Source organism: Adiantum capillus-veneris, chromosome 20 (assembly GCF_014529385.1).
Source record: "Adiantum capillus-veneris isolate H3 chromosome 20, ASM1452938v2, whole genome shotgun sequence".
NCBI classification, from domain to species: Eukaryota; Viridiplantae; Streptophyta; class Polypodiopsida; order Polypodiales; family Pteridaceae; genus Adiantum; species Adiantum capillus-veneris.
Window position 1 is genome coordinate 4,615,895 of NC_140950.1, and position 19,721 is coordinate 4,635,615.

Consider the following 19,721-nt stretch of genomic DNA (forward strand, 5'->3'; position numbering starts at 1 on the left):
AGATAAAGTCAATGAAGTGACTTTTCGATTGGATTTGCCTTCTCATTGGCGCATCCATAATGCTTTTCATGTAAGTCTCCTCCGGCCATATGTTGGTCCTCCTCCAGTGACGCTAGTACAAGAAGATCCTCCAAAAGTCAAAGAGACTGAGAAAATCCTTCAACCTCACCAGATAATACATCACTCTGAGAGACAACTAAAGTCCGGGAGCCTACATCGAAAGTATTTAGTCAAGTTCACGAATTACACCCCTTTAGATGCAAAGTGGATGACTGAGTTCGATCTCAAGGACTACCCAGACATCTTGCACAGTTATGTTGACGCTCTACAATTGAGGTCAACTGTTTAGAACCAAGAGGGATGTACCAATGTCAGACTTTGTAAATAATTAATTTATTTACGAAAAAATAATATCTAATTAGTTGTGTGCACATCAGAATAGAACTAGCAGTTCTAGGGCCTTAGATGCGCCCAAATTTGGGTCAAAGCACCTCAGGGAGATCCTAGCAGAAAATACCCTGAAGCCCTCGTGATTGGAAAATCGGGTCTTCAATGAAGGGGTATAGTAGCCTCAGATTTCAGGCTCAGAAAATGACACGCATCAATGCAAGCACAAGAATGAGATGGGATCCTTAGAACAGTAACCCTAAGGCCTGAATTATTTTTACGGCCTTAGGATAAGTCAGTTAAAATGATTTTAAATTGTTTGTGCTGGACCAAATGGTCGGACAAGTGTGAACAGGTAATGCCAAAGCGGTGCCGGTACAGCATTGTGCTGGGAGTAGCTAACATTTCATTGGTTGCATCCATGTGTGCAGTTGTGGTTCAATTTGCACATTTCATTAATAGCCTATGAACTTTTAAATGTGAAAGTTGAAAGGTCTTTAAGTTATTAATTGTGCCAAGTGGTACACTTACCAATGCAAACTAGCTCTCTCACTCTCACCGTCTCTCTTCCTAGCGCCCCCTTCTCTGGCTGGCTTGATAAGAGCACCCCCTCCCCCAATTCTCAGTGTTGGCAATGCTCCTACCCCCCCTATTGTGAGTATGCTCTAGGCATTGGAGCCCTCCATGGAAGCTTGAGAGCAGCCCCTTGCGACACATGTGATGGCCTCGTATCCCATTGTCTACAACAAGGGTTCTCATAGACATAGCCAACTTTTGGTGAAGATTCATCGCGAGAAGTTGCAGCAAGCACTCTCTCCATAGAGTGAGGTGGCTGTAAATTCTCTGTTTTCAGCCCCTAATCATCTCTTTTAGGGTGAATTTCAGCAAAGCACTCATAGAATCTAGTTCTTCTCTACCTACACTACGCATACACAAAGTTTGGTGTGATTCCATCGGGAAAAAGGTCTCTATTTCGGCATTGGAACGTGCTCAGGTAACATTTTCAGGTTATATGCAGAAAATTACAGCAAGCATGTGTGCGTGCATTTTGCGTGTTTCTTCCTTGTTTTTATTGCACAAATGATTATACATAAAGGGACACGGTTAGCGGAAGGTAGACTCTCATTATTGAGAGCTTCCGCTGAGTTTTGTGGAAGATAGATTCCCGTTTTCGAGAGCTTCCCAAAATCTCATAGCAGAGGGAAAATCCTCTCAGTATTCAGGGAGTAGCTTTTGCACTCTCTCAGTCAGAAGCAGAAAAGAAAGAATAGAGGATGGGCTATTGCACCGTTCCTGTGCTTGTAAAGATTCTCCCTTAGTAATAAAGATAATCTCTTTATAGGGAGGGACCAGCCCATCTTCTGGTTCCCAATGAAGTATCAAGCTTTCTCTCTCCCTCTCTAATTCTCTTGAGTATTTGAAGTACAATTAAAAGTCAGTTTACGCTTCCGTATCTCCCATCTACAGCAGGTACATAGTTTCTTGAGCCAGGTGAAACACGAGATTTCACCGCCCTCTTTGGAGTCTACCAACCATCTGTGGAATCACCCATTTTTGCTTTACCTTTTGTATCAGTCTTTGCACTAGGCTGCACATGAGCCAAATGCTTAACTTCTCTGTATCCTAGTGAGACTACATGTTTCCATTAGAATCTCCCATCTTTGCCTTTATAGACGAAGAGGAGGGAGAGGGAGCATGAGTTCCAAACGTAGGAACAGCAGAAGGTGGCCGTTTCAACAGAGGTTCTGGGCACTCACAATGCATATGGCCAAATTTGCCACAGCTAAAACATGCACCTGCAAATTTTCCCCATTTGAGTTTAAATGGTCTTTTGCCCACTATTGGATCACCAGAGTCAACCGTGATTCTTATAGGCGTCGGTTTATCGGTGTCCCAGAGCACACAGAATCTATTAGAATTGGTATCCAAGTTTGGGGGACATATCACTTTGCCCAACTGAGCAGCCAAAAGAGGTACACTCCACCCGCTCTCCACGCCGATAACAAGTTACAAACTGCTCATACAACTGTTTGGGGGGCTATCCGCTCTCTCCTACTTTATTTGGTATGTATGTGGATGAGGTTTCTGACTATAATGAGAGAGATGGTGATAGAGGCGCAGAGTTGGCAGAAACATGGATCCACTCTTGTTATATGTTGATAATATTGTGTTGATTCCGACCCCCCGAAGGGGATGCAGCGTTGCTTGGATGCTTTACATAGATTTGCCCATGACAGTGGTTTGTCTATCAACCTTGGCAAAACCAAGGTCATGGCATTTAACACCACACCATAATGGATCAGGAGATCAGCACCTACATTTACATACGGCCAGGAGACAGTGGAGTATATAGATGCTTATACATACCTTGGAGTGGTCTTTAGTGGTCCAGCATTTTCATTGAGGAGAGCAGCAGAGACTAGATTGACAAGAGCTTATGCAGCATTAGGGGATTGGAGAGGATGTGTTCACAGATTCAGTTCCAAGAGCCTCAAACGAAGCTCTGGCTTCTTGACACTCTAGTAGCTTCAACATTGCTCTATGGAGTTCAGATAAGGGGGCCTTCATTGAATCATCATGTAATGGAATTTGCCTATTCAATTTGAGAATAGCGGAATTTAATGAGAGTACTTTCAAGAAATGATTTTGTGAGCATAGCGGGTAGACATAATTGAAGATAGCAACATAATCATAGCAATTAGTTAACTTGGCATAGACAATACTTTTGCAAGAGAGAGAGTTTAGAGAACATGACAACAATTGAGGACCGGATTTATGTGGAGCCGGTCCCCCCTCCAATAGGCATTTGTATTATGATTTCTCCCATAAAGAGAGACTTGTTACAATACAGTCTTTGTGTTCCTTGTGACCTAGGTGATGCCATGAAAATGGAAGGCTTCATGCACCACAAACATAACGTAAACTTGAAGAAAGCTTTAACTATCCCAAGCCTCAGTCCCAAGACCTCAAACACCTTCGAAGGTGGAGAGAGCTAGCAGGGAATGAGGGTAGGGAAGAGGAAGAAGAAACATTTCGTAGGAGAAAGAATTAGTTCCTCACTTATCATACTCTTGTTGCTAGCATACATAATAGCATAGTAATGAAGATGAAGGAGATGGCAAGCTTAAGCATTGAAGCATGGCTCTTGGTTGGATTTGCACTCCATAGCCAAGAGTGTTGGTGTAGGCTCTCAACCTCTACTTGCTTGGAGAGGGAGCTCTTGCACTTTGCATAGCACACAATGAGAGTGATTGTGAGTGTGTGTGGGTGAGTATACCCCTCAAGCAAGGCCCTAGCTAGCTTGGGTCGACCCCCCCTTGTAGCTCATGCTTGAAGCTCATTGGACCCCTCCAGGCCTAGCCAATCACAAGCAGGAGCCATTACAAGCAACATGGGTAGCCTTGGGACAAGTGTCCCCCTTTCCCCTTTGAGAGAGAGGACTTGATAAATGAAAAATCAATTAGATAATTCAAGTAATTTATCATTGGACCCCTTTGAAGCTTAGCCAATAGGCTTCAAGCAACACATGAAGGTAACATGGGTAGGGGCCTGACATGTGTCCTTGCTGCCTCTTCAAGTTGGGGCTTCCCTTGTGTGTGTGAGTGGGTGTTCTCTCTCTAGCTCCTAGGAAAAGGGCTCGCCCCCCCTCTTGTAGGAATGATTTTGACTTTAGGTGATCAAGCACCTTACTCATCAAGCATGACAAAGCACTTGAAGTAGGGGGTGTTCCCACAAGCATCTCAGGCAAGCTTCTCAAGGCACCTCAAGTACCTTAATCATGCAGCAAGTCAAGCACCTCAAGCATGGAGCCAGTCAAGCACCTCAAGCATCTTAATCAAGCACCTCAAGCATGAAAAACACCTCAAGCATGACAAACACCTCAAGCACGACAAGCACCTCGAGCTTGGGCCGGGTTCCCACCTCAAGCTCAGCCCTAGCTTACTTAAGGTCAAAGGACTTTTTACATACATTTATTGGAGGTCTTCAATGAAGCTAACCCTAAGGTATTATGCTCCATTGGTTAGCCTTGCTCTTTGATAGACCATCTCCCTTTTGGGCCCCTTTACTATTGGCCCCGTGTTGAGATAGATCTATAAGCACACACCTATATCTTAACACTTGTTCCCGTTTATTCTCCCATATTAAGTGATCAATTTAATATGAGAAACTCATTTGGATTAGTTAGATATTAGATTTTATGACATTACCTCTCTCTTGAAATCATAGTCGTCCTCGACTATGAGGTAGAATAGATAAAGTCTTAGTCATTAGTCAATCGTACTTAGCGGGTAAAGGATCCCTTTTTACCCTACGACATCTTTCCAAGATGGATGACTAATCCATTTGGTGCTTGGGAGACATAGCTGCCGCAAGCATGTCTGCTCTTTTAGTCCATTTCATTCTCCCATAGTAGAGTGACAAATTCTACTTGGTGTTTGAGAGACGTCGTCATCACAAACATGATTCTAAGCATGCATACTAGTTAAATTTGTGCACAATTAAAAAGAGGACTAGTCATATAAGACAAAAACATGAGTTATTTAAAAGAAATTTGTACATTTGCTTACTCTAATGTAGCATTGTAAGCATTGACAAGGTTCATACTATCCTTAAGTTGTACTCCTTGCATCCATTTAGCATCTTCAAAAGGATAATTTTTGAACTTAATAAGATACCGTCGGATAATCTTACCATGTCGTAGTACCTTGTCTTCATGCCGAAGGATAGCTTCGGGTTGTAGCACCTCTTCTTGGTCTTCAACTTCGGGAGGGTCTTCAATAATTGGTTCAATTGGTGGCTCTCCTTTGTAGGGCTTAAGTAAGCTTACATGAAAGGCATTGTGTATAAGCCAATGGTTGGGCAACTTGAGTTGATAAGCCGTCTCATTGATAGGCTTCAAGATTTGGAAAGGACCATAGTATCTTTTTGCTAGTTTAGCATAATACTTTTGATGGCCCATAGGATTTTTGCCCGTCGTTTGCCTTAATCGAGCCTTAGGAAACTTGAGTAAGACCCAATCATTTTCTTTGAACATTAAGGCTCTTCTGTGCTTATCAGCAGCAGCTTTTTGCCTTTGTTGAGAGATGGCTATAGCCTCCCTAATCTTTTGAAAAGATTCTTGTAGGTCACGGCTATACTCATCGGCGGCGAAGATCTTCCCATGTACTTTCAGTAGCAAGGGACTTTTAGGTCTTCCCTCTATGATCTCGAAAGGTGCTTTGCCCGTAGAAGTATGTACAATATTATTGTAGGCATACTCTACTAGCGGTAAATACTTTTCCCATTGTGAGCGTTGATCTACTTCGGTAACATAAGTCTTGAGTAGATCGAGTATCGTAAGATTGGCTATCTCACTTTGGCCATCCGTTTGTGGGTGATAGGCCGAAGAGAAATTCAATCTTGTTCCTAGATTTTCAAAGAGACCTTTCCAGAAATTACTGGTCATTCTAGGATCTCTATCTGACACGATGGATGTGGGTAATCCATGGTGTTTGAAAATCTGAGATATGAAGAGAGTTGCCATTTGATGTGCCTTAATAGTCTTTTTGACAGGAATAAAATGTGCTTGCTTGCTAAACCTGTCGACTATTGTCCATATTCCTGTATTCCCATGGATAGACTTGGGTAATCCAAAGATGAAGTCCATGGATATACTCTCCCATGGTGAATTTGGAATAGGCAATGGCTGGAGTAATCCAGGTTGCTTCCCTCTATCATACTTGGTCTTTTGGCATACTACACATTTTGAAACATACTCTTGTATGTCCACTTTCATGGTAGGCCAATAGAAATACATCTCTACTCCTCGGAGAGTAGGTTGAATACCTCTATGCCCTGCATATGGGGGAGCATGGGATTCATACATAACCTTTTCACGAAGGGAATGGGTAACACATAGCCTATTGCCGTGGAGAAGATAACCATCCTGCAAGGTGAATGGTTCCTCTTTCTTCCCCAAAGCAAGGGCTGACATTATGTCTCTAAAGTCAGGGTCAGTAGCATACTCATCTATCATAGAGGATAGATCATTGTGAGTAGCTATAGACACCGCATTAACTTTTGGTCGTCGTGAAAGTGCATCGGCAACTTGATTGTGCTTACCAGCTATGTGAGCAATATGGAAATTAAATTGCGAAAGAAAATTTGCCCACCTCATTTGTTTGTCGGAAAGCTTGGTTTGCGTCATGAAATACTTGAGACTTTGGTGGTCGGTTCGTAGGATAAATGGAGTCCCCAATAGGTAGTGCTTCCATGTGTCTAGGGCATGTAGAACAGCTAAAAGCTCTTTCTCATAAATGCCCAAGACTCGTTCATCACCATTGAGCCTTCGGCTCTCATATGCTATGGCATGCCCTTCTTGAAGCAAAACCGCTCCAAGGCAATCACCACAAGCATCACATTGGACCTCAAATGGCTTTGAGAGATCCGGAAGCACGAGGACTGGTTGGGAAGTAAGCTTCTCTTTGAGTTTTTCAAAAGCATTTTGCTCCTTAGCAGTCCATACAAACTTAACGTTCTTCTTGGTTAAGTCGTGTAGTGGTCCTGCTACTTGAGAGAATTTTGCTACGAAGCGTCTATAGTATGCACACATACCAATAAAGCTTCTTAGCTCATGTAGATTCCTTGGGTTAGGCCATGATTTTATTACCTCTAACTTTGATGGATCCATACGAATACCATCGTGAGAGATAATATGGCCTAGATATTGAATCTCTTGAAGGAAGAATTCACTTTTCTTTTGGTTGAGAAAAAGTTTGTTCTCCCTCAAGGCTTGAAAAATCACTTGGAGATGTTGCTTATGTCCTCCAAAGACTTGGAGTAGATGATGATATCATCGAAGAACACTCCAGTGAATTTTCGATATGGTCTAAAAATTTTCTCCATCAAACGATTGAACGTAGCTGGTGCATTAGTCAAGCCAAAAGGCATGACTAGAAATTCATAAAGACCAAATGTTGTGCGAAACGCGGTCTTTAAGATATCCTCATCCACTATCCTTATTTGATGATAGCCACTCTTAAGGTCAATCCTACTGAAGTAGGTAGAGCCTTGTAGCTTATCAAACAGATCTTCTACCCGAGGTACGGGAAATCTGTTTTTGATAGTGATATGGTTTAGTGCTCGATAGTCCACACACATACGGTATGTACCATCTTTCTTTTGCACTAAAAGGACTGGAGAACAAAAGGGAGAGGAACTAGGCCTCACCATCCCTTTGTCTACCAGCTCTTGTACTTGCCTCATGATCTCCTCTTGTTGAGCTTGTGAGACTCGATAAGGAGGTTTATTAGGCGGTGAGCTTCCTGGAAGGAGCTCAATACGATGGTCATCATCCCCTCAATTTGGAGGTAGGTCCATAGGGATATCATCGATGAACACATCTTGGAATCCTTTTAGAAAAGTAGACAAGTCTAACTCTTCTTGATTCCTATCATTTTCATTTGATGAAACATTATTAGCTTTTAGAGACTCTTTGACATAAATCATGTACGCAGAAACTGAGCTCTTCATTGATTTATCAAAAGAAAGAGGATTTACAAGTGGAATAGTGCGACCACGCTCACTAGCATCTACATACATGTTCTTTCCCCTGTAGGTGAAGTAAATTCTCCTTTCAGGGAACTTCATGTTGGCAGCCATGCGATCAAACCATGGTGCCCCTAGGATAACATCCTGATGTTGGAGGGGAGAGATGAAGAAGTCTTCTTTGTCGACATAGCTTTGGACATGAAGCCTCAACTTCCCAATCAAGGGAGTAACGGAGGCTTGTTGTCCCTTGAAAGCTGCATCAGCTGTTACTATATCTCCCATCTCAAAAGCTTGAATGCCCAACTTGGTGGCCAACTCTATTGATATGAAGTTGAGAGTAGAGCCAGGGTCAAACAAGATGAAGGCATCATGCTCTCTTACCTTTCCCCAAGCATAGGAGAGTGATGATCCTTTGCAATGAGCATCCTCTTTTGGAGCTTCGATGGTGGAAGCCCTAGGAGTCTCATTGCGAGTATTCTTCTTGGGGCAAGAACGATAGCCATGTCCTTGCTCCCCACACTTGAAACACTTATGGTCCTTGCGAAAAGCTTCAAGCTCTTCAGGAGAGAGTTTGTTTTTACCTTTGTAAACTCCCTTCTCCTTGGACCGATTGTTGTTGTTGTTGTTGTTGGAAGTGCCTTGGGAATTATTTTGAGCATTGGATTTCCCCTTTGCATCATTTTTATCTTTGTTTTCCATGGGCTTGACATTACGTCTAGCCCCTTGATGGAAATTGATGCGTGAAGCAACCATGGTGTGGTGGATTACTTCGGTAATAGTACCGGGCCGTTGAGAATTGATATATTCGGCCATCTCTTCAGGTAATCCCGCACAGAATTGCTGTCTTTGCTCTGCAAAGTCTATCTTTTGAAAGACAGTAGCTTTGAGATGTAAATCCCAAAACTTATCTACATATTTGTTGATAGACTCATGAGAGAGGAGCTTCAAGCCGCGCCATTCGGTAAGAACTTTATCTTTAGTATCGCTTGGAAGAAATTGCTTCATGATGGAAACTCGTAGAGTTTTCCATGTCTTTGGGGCTTCTCCATTGCCACGAAGGCTAGCCCACCATTGACGAGCTGATTTTTGGAAGTGCATAGCTACATGGCGTAGCTTGGAGGACTCTGTGAAGCCCTCGTCCCCAAAGGCCGCATCAAATTGCTGTATGAAGGCCAACACTTTGTCGGTAGCACCAAAGGTGCCATCGTAGGTGAGAAAAGAGATACTCTTTCCTCCCTCGTTGAACTTCTTTAGCTTTTGTGACCTTCGCCATGCAGGAAATGATTTGCGATGCCCTCCCCTCTTGTATTCTTTAGGAGAATAGCCATAACTTTCATCGGAAGAGAAGGAAGGTGAAGAAGAAGGAGAAGAGGGTGACCTCTTCCTAGCCCTTTTCTTCCTTTGTTTCCTCTCTTGCCTTTGAGAGTGATGAGGAGGACTATGGGTTGCTCTTTTCCTCTTGGGAGGAGTAGGCGATCGTCTATACCGCCTTCTTCGTGGAGCCACATCTTCAGAAGAACTTAGACTTTCATTGCTTTCTTTCTCTTTGGATTCCTCCTCTCGAATGGGAGAGAGTCTTCTTTTGGGGGTCTCTTCAAGAGGCCTCCTAAGCTCTCTCTCCTCTTGGAGAGGAAGGGAAATTCCATAGGCACGAAGTTGTTGAGTAACTTCGGCTTGCAAGGTAGGGTTGCCCATAGCTTGTTGCAACCTAGTCACAAGATAATTCACAAACATGGGAGCATCATCATTAGCACCTTCATGTGCAAAATCAAAGCTATCAATGTTCATTCTACTCTCTTGATTATTGTCAGCCATGTTAACAAAATTTTATGTATGTACTTAGTGTATGCTTTGGCAATTCAAAACCTTAGTTGCCACTCCTCTTAGCCTTTGAAAATCGGCTCTTAAGTATCTACACCCACGGCTCAAAGTGGTTAATTATAGAGAGTAGAGGAGTAGGTCTAACATAGCAGAGTTGCCAAGGGCTAGCTCCTTTCGGACTTCTTATGGCTCAATAATGGTAAAGCCGTAGGCAAGTCTAAAAAGACTCCATTATTAAGTCCAAAGCTCCCGAGGTGTGCACCATCCCCCACATAGTGGGCTTAACAAAACCGGTATTAGATCCCAGTTCCACTTGCTCTATTATAATTAACAACATCAACCATTTATAGGCTACTTAAGGACCTCTCTTCTTAAGCAAGAAAAGAGAAACCAAATGCTCTGATACCAATGTAATGGAATTTGCCTATTCAATTTGAGAATAGCGGAATTTAATGAGAGTACTTTCAAGAAATGATTTTGTGAGCATAGCGGGTAGACATAATTGAAGATAGCAACATAATCATAGCAATTAGTTAACTTGGCATAGACAATACTTTTGCAAGAGAGAGAGTTTAGAGAACATGACAACAATTGAGGACCGGATTTATGTGGAGCCGGTCCCCCCTCCAATAGGCATTTGTATTATGATTTCTCCCATAAAGAGAGACTTGTTACAATACAGTCTTTGTGTTCCTTGTGACCTAGGTGATGCCATGAAAATGGAAGGCTTCATGCACCACAAACATAACGTAAACTTGAAGAAAGCTTTAGCCAAGAGTGTTGGTGTAGGCTCTCAACCTCTACTTGCTTGGAGAGGGAGCTCTTGCACTTTGCATAGCACACAATGAGAGTGATTGTGAGTGTGTGTGGGTGAGTATACCCCTCAAGCAAGGCCCTAGCTAGCTTGGGTCGACCCCCCCTTGTAGCTCATGCTTGAAGCTCATTGGACCCCTCCAGGCCTAGCCAATCACAAGCAGGAGCCATTACAAGCAACATGGGTAGCCTTGGGACAAGTGTCCCCCTTTCCCCTTTGAGAGAGAGGACTTGATAAATGAAAAATCAATTAGATAATTCAAGTAATTTATCATTGGACCCCTTTGAAGCTTAGCCAATAGGCTTCAAGCAACACATGAAGGTAACATGGGTAGGGGCCTGACATGTGTCCTTGCTGCCTCTTCAAGTTGGGGCTTCCCTTGTGTGTGTGAGTGGGTGTTCTCTCTCTAGCTCCTAGGAAAAGGGCTCGCCCCCCCTCTTGTAGGAATGATTTTGACTTTAGGTGATCAAGCACCTTACTCATCAAGCATGACAAAGCACTTGAAGTAGGGGGTGTTCCCACAAGCATCTCAGGCAAGCTTCTCAAGGCACCTCAAGTACCTTAATCATGCAGCAAGTCAAGCACCTCAAGCATGGAGCCAGTCAAGCACCTCAAGCATCTTAATCAAGCACCTCAAGCATGAAAAACACCTCAAGCATGACAAACACCTCAAGCACGACAAGCACCTCGAGCTTGGGCCGGGTTCCCACCTCAAGCTCAGCCCTAGCTTACTTAAGGTCAAAGGACTTTTTACATACATTTATTGGAGGTCTTCAATGAAGCTAACCCTAAGGTATTATGCTCCATTGGTTAGCCTTGCTCTTTGATAGACCATCTCCCTTTTGGGCCCCTTTACTATTGGCCCCGTGTTGAGATAGATCTATAAGCACACACCTATATCTTAACACTTGTTCCCGTTTATTCTCCCATATTAAGTGATCAATTTAATATGAGAAACTCATTTGGGTTAGTTAGATATTAGATTTTATGACACATCATGGGAGGTCGGATCGCAAGGATCGCACTGATGGATGGAGAAGCATGGAGAGGCCTTTGGTCTCTATGATCTCACGGCTTATTAGAGCCAAGGCTTCAGTACCACATGACATCATTCGAGCAGAGCTAGCTGCCCCCCCCCCCCCCACTACTGGTGGAGGCGATTACCAGATCATTCTCCTTCATACATCGTCTATGGGACCTTCCAACAGATAGATATGCCCACCTAGCACTTGAGTCCTCTAGACAGCTAGCTATGCAGGGAGATACAGCATGCTGGTATGGGGAGATGACATCATGGTTTCAGTTACATGGATTCAGCATGGATAAACTGCCCCCCTTTCAGTACTCACTAAATGTACCCTCTTTGACCCTTGCACAATCTAAGATCACCAGGCTCATCCGCCATGACCTGATTCAGCTTGATACTAGGAGGACTTGGATACAGCCGGCACAGGAGTTGGGCACAAAGATGGATTTTTATAGAGATCATCTTCTCCAGCTCACTGAGGATGGTTTTGTGGCGAGGCCCAAATACATGGACACCCACTTATCTCGTGGAATACGATGTGCTATTGGCCAGATACGCACATCTTCACACCAGCTTCAGGTGGAGACTGGCAGATATAGAGGAGTACTAGCAGAGGCCAGGACATGTCCCCTATGCCATATGGAGCCTGATGAAACAGAGTTGCACTACATATGCCATAGCCCAATATACTATGAGATATGAAGTCGCTGTCATTGTCTATTCAAAGAGGGCTTTGGACCACTTTCTAGAGTCATGAGGTATGAGGACCAAAGATGTCTGGGATTGTTTTTACTCGAGCTGCGCCGACACAAAGAGAGCCTGATGAGGGGAGAGGCTAGCCAATCTCAGTGACGGATAACTGACTTCTTTAGAGCAGATACCAGGCAGATGGAGGAGCAGATACCACAGCAGAGCTCACACACTCCTCACATCAGAGGCACGCTGATTGATCACGTGACCGAGCTAGGGAGATCCAGACGCCCACGACTACGGAGACTACACATCATCGACGGAGGCTACATCAGACAATTCGGATCACCCTCGCCCGGCATGCATGACGCCCGGTCAGATTATTGACCATGGAGGAGATTGATGAGATACGCCAGCGACCGATGATGGATATTCTGTGATCCAAATGAGGATTATACATACTGCCCATTTTTGTATCAACTTTTATGTCAGCCCTTGTATCAGCTTTTGTATCAGTCTTCACTCACTACATCCACCCCTACTCATTTTAGCCTATACTCACATTCAGTAGTTAGGATTTTATAGTATCTTTTTTCAGTACATTGTAGTAGATTTACCAAGTTGTAACTTTTTGGTCTCATAGGTCATTTTGGCCTTTTGAAGACATTAATAGAACATTTCATTTCATTTCTCTCTCTCTCTCTCTCTCTCTCTCTCTCTCTCTCTCTCTCTCTCTCCATAGTTGCCTTGTTCATTCATGTGGCATTGCACGTGTTCTCTCGTGTCACAGAATCTTATCAAAGCTAAGCCGGATTAGCGTCGAGGTGTCCACCGGATCACAGACCAGCTCTTGTCTTTATTGCATATTCCACTGCCTATTCTGACCTGGTATCAGAGCCCTCAACCACCTTGGATGCTCGATATTGGCTGATCCAGTGTCGTTTTGGAATTGATTGAGAGAGAAGATGCTTGTTTTTCCCTGGTTTTTCTCCAGTTCGGGGCAAATTTGGGTATCTACGCCTTCCCCGTCCTTTACCCTTGATTACCCCAACCTCTTTTCATCGAGGGGAACCCGATGGAGGTTTCAAGATGTGTATCAGGATGTTCTGGTTTTCTTAGATGGAGCTTTGTTGCCTTGCCTTCCCGCAAGGATTTCACTTCCAACCTTCTTCTTCTGAGAGAAGTGTTTGGACAGCAGTAGGATCTTCTTCAACACTTCTGGAGCAGGTTTCTATAGCTGTGTTTTCTTCGAGGAGATGGATTGGCAGATTTGTTGTGCCTTCGCAAACGCTTGGAATTGTCGATGGAGCTATCTATCCGATGGGTAGCAGGTTGATGAGCCTGACAACCGAAGCCCGGCTCGCCTCCCCATGGATGCGGCTCTACCTTTCGACACCGGGCTAGCACCGCTGTGAGGCTTCCAACATCGTCCACGTCGTCTTACATGCAACATCCAGGGTCGGGTCGGGTCGGGTCGGGGCGAGAGACGTAGGCTGTCACCATAGCAATGCCACCGACTCCACCGAGCACCTACCCGTCAAGGGCAACACATCGCACCGCCCACGGGCCAAGCCTGTCGGATCAGCCGTCGCCCATATAGTCCCATCTAGGCACACGGGTTTGGGACCTACCATATCAATACAAGCCCACATAGCTCGTGGCGGGGAAAATGCCTACCACATTCCTTGATCACACCGAGGCCCAGGCAGAAGCTTACTTTCGTCGGCACGTAAGCTCCAGACACAGTCCGCCGTCAGTTCATTGCCTACCAAGCACTTCAGCCACCCCGAGCGCGCCGAGTCATGGGAGACTTGAAAACGGCCCAAAAGAAGTATAGAATCGACTAGATACTAGAACATCCCCACTAACAAGAAGAGCATACCCATCCTGAGCATGGGCCAACATATACGAAGTAACAGGGAGATTAGTATTTAATAAATTTTGATCACAGTCTTACGAAGTGTCCTTTCTTCAAAACGTGACTGGTCACATGTTGAATACCTAACTCAAAAGAGAGTGTAAGCCATAGGAATGAAAACACCACCCCTTCCTGGTTGTTTTGTCCTTAAATTCTCCATGCCGCTTGAAGCTATTCACAAAACTGGATTGAAAACCCACAAAAGAGCAATCAATTGTTCTCTAATACCCCTGAAACCGGCTGCAACCTTCAAGAACGGGTGGTGAACTTGTTGGCAGACTTCAAACACACTAGACACAAAGAGGTTGAACCTCCAAACACCTGTGCACAGAGATAAACAGGGACAGAGTTCCACGCAAACACAAATTGACTCCTGAATTAGAGAGACCTAGAAGTATTTCTTTATCTTTGATTGATATCCAGCATTACAATGCACAATTGTCTTTACCTTATAATTAATATCAAGCAATACCGTGTACGTCTTGCTAGGAGAGACCACTCTTACAATTTGTGTTACAACTGGCACGCTGGCCTCATACTTATATGTCCTCCCACAAAGAAAATTCTAAATACAGTTCACCCCATGTCAGCAGTTTGCAAACAGAGAGAGCTCGTCTCTACAGGGAGGATAACCATTGATCTACAACTCAAGTGGCCACAAATTCTTTCAGATGGCTAATTAGGGAGATGAAAGGAGCCTTCGTAGCCAAGTTGAAGAGGGATTTATACTAGCCATGATGCTAGAGAACCTTGTCCAGACTTTTTTGAGAGCACTTGCCCCACCTTTGAGATCGCCTCTCTTGATGCAACAGGGTGATATGCAACTGAGCTATACGTAACGCAAGACTGGAGACCAGAAGAGTACAAGATATGATCTTATGATATATAAGTTTTCAGCAAAATATCTGAGACAGCTACCCATGAGTAAGATTTCCTGCACATTGCCAATTTCCAATGGGTTTCAGAGAGGCCAACAAAGAAGCTTCTACCTTCTTTTAGCAGTAAGCAAATGTAAGAGAAAACACTTTCACTCCAGCTAGTTAAAAAAAGGATGGAGTCAAAAGCTGAACCGTCTCGTTCAGATTAAAAGGAAAAGGTGAAACCGAACTACCTTTTAATAGCCTCCAATCTTTCTTCAAAACTATCACCTACGCTCCCCTTCTCTGGCTGAAAATTCGTGATTGTTGTCAACCTTGGTGCAAATTTATCGTCTGCTTCAGTAACCAAGCACAAGTGTCACTATGAAAAACAAACTGAATGACATTTTTTAAAATTATTACTTACCTTCCGATGAGGCTTTTGTGTTCTGCAAAGATGTTGATTCTGCTAACACTTTCCTACACATGAAGAGAATTTCTTTATTTAAAATAAATATAGATAATTGATCATCAAGAACAACAAGATCTAGAAAACCACCTAGCAACATCAAAAAGGAACAAAGTATATCAAATGCTGAACTGCATTTGGTTCATTTCAGATCAGAGTTTGTTAAGTGCAGGGAAGCTTTCTGGATTTCACAATGAAATCATCTATTGGAATGTACATGTATCAATTATGGCTAAACTCATATTCAACAAAATATTGTATACAGAAGAGGTGTCTTGTATCATGTATGCTACATTGTTTGCAATTCTCGCCCACCTGTGTTCTCTTGTTAGATTCTCTCTCTCTCGGTTTCCGATCCAGACACGGTACCAGATCTGTTACCAACTAGATTCTCAGACACGGTACCAGATTCACAAGCTTGTAACGGATTGGTCTTAGGTCATTTTGGCCTTTTGCAAGCAGCGCTCCCTGTGAGGGGAGCGAACCCATAGGCTGCCTGCCTTGGGCTTATCGTGCACCCACAGCTACCTGCTTTGTGATTCTCACCTACAAGTCGCCTTGCCCATAGGTGAAGACTGCGTCTTGTGCAGCAGAGAGGGGACTTACTTGACTGTTTTTTGTCAAAGAGTTAAACAGCAGCTGGCATGGGAAGTTACTGCGTTTCTGCATAGTACAAGTTCACTAGATATGGGACAGCCAGAGGAGCAGCCACCACCGCAGAGCTCGGCCCAGACTCACTCGACCACTACTGGCACTCTTATCAACCGAGCACTGGAGCTACGGAGATCCAGACAGCCACGACTGAGGAGAGGAGCTACACAACATAGACGGAGACTACAGTAGAGGATTCGAGCTATACTCTCTCGACACCCGGAATGCAAATGAGGATGGATCCTCACCATTTCTCCATCTGTCATTGTTTCACATTCACATGGTTCCAGCTTGTAGCAGTAGTATTATGTTCTAGTTTCTTTTGTACCCAGACATGGTATCAGATTCATTATTTTCTAACAAATTGGTCTCATAGGTCATTTTGGCCTTTTGAAGACATTAATATAACATTTCATTTCATTTCTCCTGCGGGCTGCTGCCCATGTGCGCTCTCTCTCTCCCCCTCTCTCTCTCCTGCGTGGGGTGCTGGTTCACCTGCGTGGGCTGTGGGTTGCAGCGTGGGCTGCTCCCTCTCTCTCTCTACCTGCGGGCTGTTGCCCCTGCTCATCGCGGGCTGCTGCCCCTATGAGCTGCTCACGCAGTGAGCTGGGGGCTGTTTACGCCACCTCCCTCTTGTGGGCTGGGGGCTGCTAGAGCCGCCCCTCGCAAGGACCAGCGGGCTGCCCTCTGCCTACATGTCCATGGTCTTGCTGGGTATTGCTTCACCCTCACAGAACATGGAAACCATCTCCCCTGCTCCACCTTCATAGGGCACGGAAGCCATGAATGTTTCACCCACTTGCAAGCCGCAAGCAAAGGCCACCTTCATGCTCACCAACAAGCGGATGACGCAAATGGAAAGGGAAATGAAGGAATGGAAAACAGAGATGGAAGGATGGTGGAAGGAGAAGGCCAACCTCCTTCAGATGGACTTCAACAAAGGCAGACAATGGAAGAAGGAGAAAGAGAACCTAAACGCACAGATACAAGCACTCAAGGCGGACTCACAGACACTCAAAGAAGAAGTCTCAGCTCTCAAACGAGAGCTTGTTGACAGAGCAAGCAGTGGACTAGAGGAAGGTGAATTTCAGCCCTCTATGATAGAGGAAATCAAGGCAATCAAGGAACAGGTAAGGATGATCAAAGAGAAAGAGAAATTGAATGTGGCGAAGACGTCTTCATGGGTGGATATGATAACAAAGACACAGAAGAAGGCGGACGAGGCCAAAAAATGGATTGAGGTCGCCAAAAAAGGGAAAGGTAAGGAAGCTCCTTGTACACCGACGCTTATCAACATGACCCTCGAAGAGGAACAAAGAAGGCGGATGTGGGCTCTACATGTGAGAGTGACCAGCCTCAAGGACATAAACAATGTGGAGAAAGAGGTCACAAGCCTCACATCCATGATGGGGGTGGAGAAGCCTTTGCACACAAAGGCATGGAGAGTAGGCAAGAAAAGAGATGGCCCGAGACGGTCTTCAAAGGAGAGAGCTCTCATACTACGCTTCCCCTCCTTGGAAGAGAAGAAGGAATTCTTGAGGAAGAGGCCTACTCTCAAGAAGACACGTATTTTCCTCGACGATGACCTTACTCTCTCACAGCTCGCACATATGAGAGAGGTAATGCCAGAGATTACAGCGGCAAGGGAGAAGGGAAAGATAGCCTTCTACAGAGATGGTCGGGTGGTGATTGTAGAGCGGTGCGTTGCAGAACGGTGCGAGACCTATGGGACCACACTGAAGATTTCTATTTGGAATTGTAATGGGTCTATGAGGTTGGACGTTGGTGCATTTGAGGACAATTTCAGAGACAGGGACATTATATTCTTCTCAAAGACTCACCAGGCCCCTGGACAGGTGATGCCACATGTGGTGGGATATAGATGGGAGACAGCACACAGGACAGCTACGAGATCTGAGCATGGAAGTAGAGGTTCAAGAGGAGTAGCAGTGCTATTTAGAGAGGAGCTACAGCCACTACTACATATTGTACGAAGAGATGAGCACACTAGATACATGTCGGTGAGACTGAGAGCTGACACAGGTCGATTTCTATACATTGCCATATGTTACTTTCCTCCCAGTACGTCAGTATGTGCTGCATCCAGAGGGCAGTCGCCTTTCTCTATAGTAGACGATGACATATGGGAGTTTTCTAGGGATGGTGATGTCATTTTCCTAGGGGACTTCAATGCCCGAACGAGCAACTCTCAGACAGTCTTCTACGATACTTCAGATAAGATGCTTAGACAGCTGGATATGGGTGAGTTGGGACTTGACAGATACTCACATGACAAAGAGCAGACGGAGTATGGGAGATACCTCATGGAGATGACGACTACACATGGGTTAGCCATACTTAATGGCTTACAGCGATTTCCTGGAGCAGCCGGTTTCACATGCTTTCCACATAGATATGGGGCCAGTACAGTGGACTATGTTATGACACAGCCGAGCTTTGTCCCTTACATTCAGGATTTCACAATGGGAGCCAGGCTAGTGGGCGTAGCAGTGGATCGTGCTCTCTTGACAATGTCCCTTTCATTTCAATATAGTACAGCCCAGACATCAGGAGGCAGGTCACACACCCGTTATACATTTACACCAGAGACTGGTTCCGTTTATACAGAGGAGATCTGGGACCATATATGGGAAGGCACAGCTGGTATAGGCCTCTCAGTGGAGGAGTGCACCACTCTACTGACTGAGACACTGCATGGTGCTGCATTAGTGGCATACCCACACACTCACCCGGGCAGGAGACGACATTCTGAGAGCATACCCCAGAATAGTTGGTATGATGAGGAGTGCACAGAGATGAGACCCCAGCTTCAGAGGATCTTCTTTTAGGAGTCATCACTTACAGACGGTCTCGGATTGCTTCCCGGCGCCTTGTGCGACGGAGAAGCGAGCTTGCCTCGCTCATATAGAGCGAGATTTATATCAGATGTTCTTGATTAGGGACTCTGGAGAGGCATGGCGACTCTTTCATGAGCACCACCCTCCCCCAATGATTACTTCACCTAATGTGTGGGGGCCAATATGCGACATCGTTATACACGGTTCCTGAACAAGAACCCCTTCCAGACCCTACAGAGCCATGCCCAGCTACGATCACCTTCTTTACCACTGGGATGGTACAGAGGGCCATTGACAGGATGAGGACCATGACGGTCTAGTAGCGGAGCACTTTATACATGCTACAGATATGTTGATGGAGGTTCTTGCAGTGTTGTTCAATCGTGCCATGTGTGCGGGGTTACGTAAGACTTGGACGTTGTCTACTATTGTGCCTATCTTCAAGGTAGGTGATCCTACAGAGCCTGGGAACCACCGCACTATTATGGTTGGACACACATTGGCATGGTTGTAAGCATCCATTCTTGAGCAGCACTCGAGTAATTGGGCAGAGGGTGAGGGTGTACGAGCAAAGGGTCAGGCCGGTTTTAAGAGGGGTTTCTCCACTCTTGATCATATTCTGACACTCACAGCCATCATTGAGGAGGGCAGGTCACATGGGAGACGGATTTATTGTAGCTTTGTGGATTTCCGCAAAGC

At 44.8% G+C, this 19,721-nt stretch overlaps 1 protein-coding gene across 1 annotated transcript in view; it reads right to left on the bottom strand.

Annotated features, from left to right (window-relative positions):
- The window catches only part of LOC147432025 (Tetratricopeptide repeat (TPR)-like superfamily protein), a 198,294-nt gene that overhangs the window by 149,360 nt on the left and 29,213 nt on the right, over nucleotides 1-19,721 (bottom strand). The window contains exons 4-5 of the mRNA XM_086491834.1: nucleotides 15,472-15,524; nucleotides 15,299-15,398 (exon numbers count right to left, since the gene is read on the bottom strand). Of these exons, the coding sequence (XP_086347960.1) occupies nucleotides 15,299-15,398; nucleotides 15,472-15,524 (153 nt within the window). The remainder of the gene's footprint in view (nucleotides 1-15,298; nucleotides 15,399-15,471; nucleotides 15,525-19,721) is intronic.